The sequence below is a fragment of the Tasmannia lanceolata genome, unplaced genomic scaffold (assembly GCF_043159265.1).
Source record: "Tasmannia lanceolata isolate RefF3 unplaced genomic scaffold, GAP_Taslan_0.1 ptg000012l, whole genome shotgun sequence".
Classification (NCBI taxonomy): Eukaryota; Viridiplantae; Streptophyta; class Magnoliopsida; order Canellales; family Winteraceae; genus Tasmannia; species Tasmannia lanceolata.
This window is the reverse complement of record NW_027518689.1, coordinates 11,927,135-11,929,949: the sequence shown is the minus strand read 5'-3', so window position 1 is coordinate 11,929,949 and position 2,815 is coordinate 11,927,135. Positions and strand designations below refer to the sequence as shown.

At 50.3% G+C, this 2,815-nt stretch overlaps 1 protein-coding gene across 1 annotated transcript; it reads right to left on the bottom strand.

Annotated features, from left to right (window-relative positions):
* Positions 1–653: 653 nt before the first annotated feature.
* On the bottom strand, positions 654–2,541 carry LOC143888546 (uncharacterized). The gene is made up of 2 exons (XM_077392998.1): positions 935–2,541; positions 654–738 (listed from the first exon to the last, which is right to left on the bottom strand). Exons 1-2 carry the CDS (start codon positions 2,539–2,541, stop codon positions 654–656), a joined length of 1,692 nt encoding a protein of 563 aa, XP_077249113.1.
* Between the last annotated feature and the right edge of the window lie 274 nt (positions 2,542–2,815).

Here is a 2,815-nt window from a genome sequence, read left to right as displayed (position 1 = left end):
ATCGCATTGGAGTCTAGGGTTTGTCATATTGTATGTTTTGCTGTGTTTTCTTACTTTCCTGTACAGATCCTATACCTTTAGATGTAGCATGCATGTGTTTGCCCATCAGAACATAGACACCAATTAGGCATGGCACGCATAAACCAGCTATTCTTAGGTGGCATGTCTTTCACTTCTTTTGTATGTGCTTCTTATTCATCTCCGAGACATGCATGATTAGCTAGACGTTATCTCGGGGATATTCGTTCCCATTTCACATGATTTTCGCCCAAAATTCTTCAAAGTTAATAATAAATGGCATAAGAGACCAGGTGCTCGCACTTGGGCGAATCGGGGGCGCCTAATCCCTTCCCCATTCGTCATCAGGCACGGACCTTTTATATCTCTGGTTATCTATTGCGACAGAGCACAGCATGGGATCCAGGGCCCATTTCCTTGGATGGCGACTCTTTCTTTGTTTAAGGTGCGTCTTGAATCCGGGCTAGTCCCCGAATCGAGAGGTATCTCACTTTACATCGCCGCTCATGCTGTGAGGGGCACTCTTTCGAGAGTTCCTTGGCGGAGCTCTCCTTCACGTGGATGATCCTGAGACTCGTGTGGGGGCACGTCCCCCCGCCTCTCTCGGATCGGGGTCCACATCATCCAGCCTCTTTTTAATTCCTTGGAGCAGGATTCTGTTTGTCACCTCTGTCTGCCCATTTGTCTGGGGTGCGCCACTGAAGTAAATCTCTGCTCAATCTTCAGGTCAAAGCAGAATTTTCAGAAATTTTTGCAGTCAAACTGTCTTCCGTTGTCTGTGATGAGAATACGGGGGATCCCGAATCTGCAGACTACTGATTTCCAGAAGAAGTTCTGCACGTTTTGCTCTGTGATCTGGGCTAGAGGTTTAGCCTCCACCCTTTTGGTAAAATAGTCAATCGCCACTACCACAAACGTGCGTTTCCCGGAGGCCGGTGGGAAGGGGCCAAGGATGTCCATCCCCCACTCTGCGAAGGGGAGTGGGCTGATGATTGGGGCCATTGAAACGGCAGGCTGGTGGATGGTCGGCGAGAATTTCTGACATCTCTCGCACCTTTTCACCATGCTCAATGCGTCTCGCCACAAGGTTGGCCAGTACAGCCCTCTCAATAGCACCTTGATTGCCAAGGCCTTGCCCCCCAGATGCTCCCCGCAAATTCCTTTGTGCGTCTCTTGTAGGGTGTAGGCGGCATCTCTTGGCCGGAGGCACTTTAAGTGTGGGAGGGTGTAGGACCTTTTGAACAGGTTCTCACCATCTAGGGAAAATCGGGCTGCTCTCTGTACTACCTTGCGGGCGTCCTTCTTTGCTTCGGGGAGTTTTCTGCTGCACAGATATTCGATAATTTTGTCCATCCAGCAGGATTCGTGCTCCACCTGCATTACTTCAGTGGCTTCTCTTTCGATACTGGATTTTTGTAAGAACTCCATACATATACTCCCGAGAGTGGTGTATCCGGAGGCGGCCAGCTTGGACAGCACATCCGCTTTTGCATTCTCTGTTCTGGGGATTCTGATGACCTCAAAACTTTTGAACTTACTGGCTAGCTGGCGGACCTTGGAGAGGTATTTGACCATGCGTTCGTCACGGGCCTCATAGACTCCTTGGATTTGGTTTGCAACCAACTGGGAGTCGCAGTATGCTCTCAGCCTTTGGGCCTTGACTTGAACGGCGAGATTCATCCCGGCGAGGAGGGCTTCATATTCTGCCTCATTATTGGATGCACGGAATCCGAATCTTAGGGCATAATCTGCAGTGAAGCTGTCGGGACCGGTGAGAATTAAACCGGCACCACAGCCACCCTTATTCGAGGAGCCGTCAACATACACTTCCCAGATAGGTTCAGTGGCTGATAGATCTTGCGCTGACGATGCGGAGACGATCTCTGCTTCAGTCCCATCCGCTACTCTCTCCTCACTGGTGACTGACTTTTCCACAGCTAGGGTTTGAGCAACTTCTGATTCAATGATCTGTTGAGGGATGGTGCACTCAGCCACGAAGTCCGCCAGCACTTGAGCCTTTATGGCTGGCCTTGGTACGTACTGTATGTCGAACTCGCTCAGCTCCACGGCCCATTTTACGAGCCGTCCCGAGATGTCTGGTCGATGGAGAACTTGCCTGAGCGGCTGATCGGTCAGGACTTTTATAGTGTGAGCTTGGAAATACGGCCTCAACTTCCTCGCCGCCATTACCAGCGCGTAAGCCAATTTTTCGACCCGCTGGTATCTGATTTCGACATCATGGAGAACTTTACTAACATAGTAGATAGGTTTTTGCTGGCGGTGCTCTTTATGTATCAGGACAGCTGCCAGAGCCGTGGGGCTCACGGAGAGATACAGGAATAGCTCCTCACCGGGTTCCGGTTTTGTCAATAGTGGCGGGGAGGACAAATATTGCTTCAACTCTTTGAACGCAGTCTGGCACTCCTCTGTCCAGGGTGCTGTCTTGAGTCCTTTGACTGTGTTGAAGAAGGGTAGGCACCTCTCTGCTGATTTCGAGATGAAGCGCCCCAGCGCGGCTATCATTCATGTGAACTCCACCACAGCCTTGATCTTCTCTGGATTGGCCTCTATGCCTCGCTGGCTTACCATAAACCCCAAGAACTTTCCTGAGCCAACGCCGAAAGTGCATTTGGTGGGGTTTAGCTTCATGCTCTGTTTTTTCAGGACCTGAAATGTTTCTCTCAGATCTGACACGTGATCCTGTGCACTTCGGCTTTTGACCAACATATCTTCGACATAGACTTCCATGTTACGGTCAATCTGGTTCTGGAAAAGTCTATTCACGAGCCTCTGATAC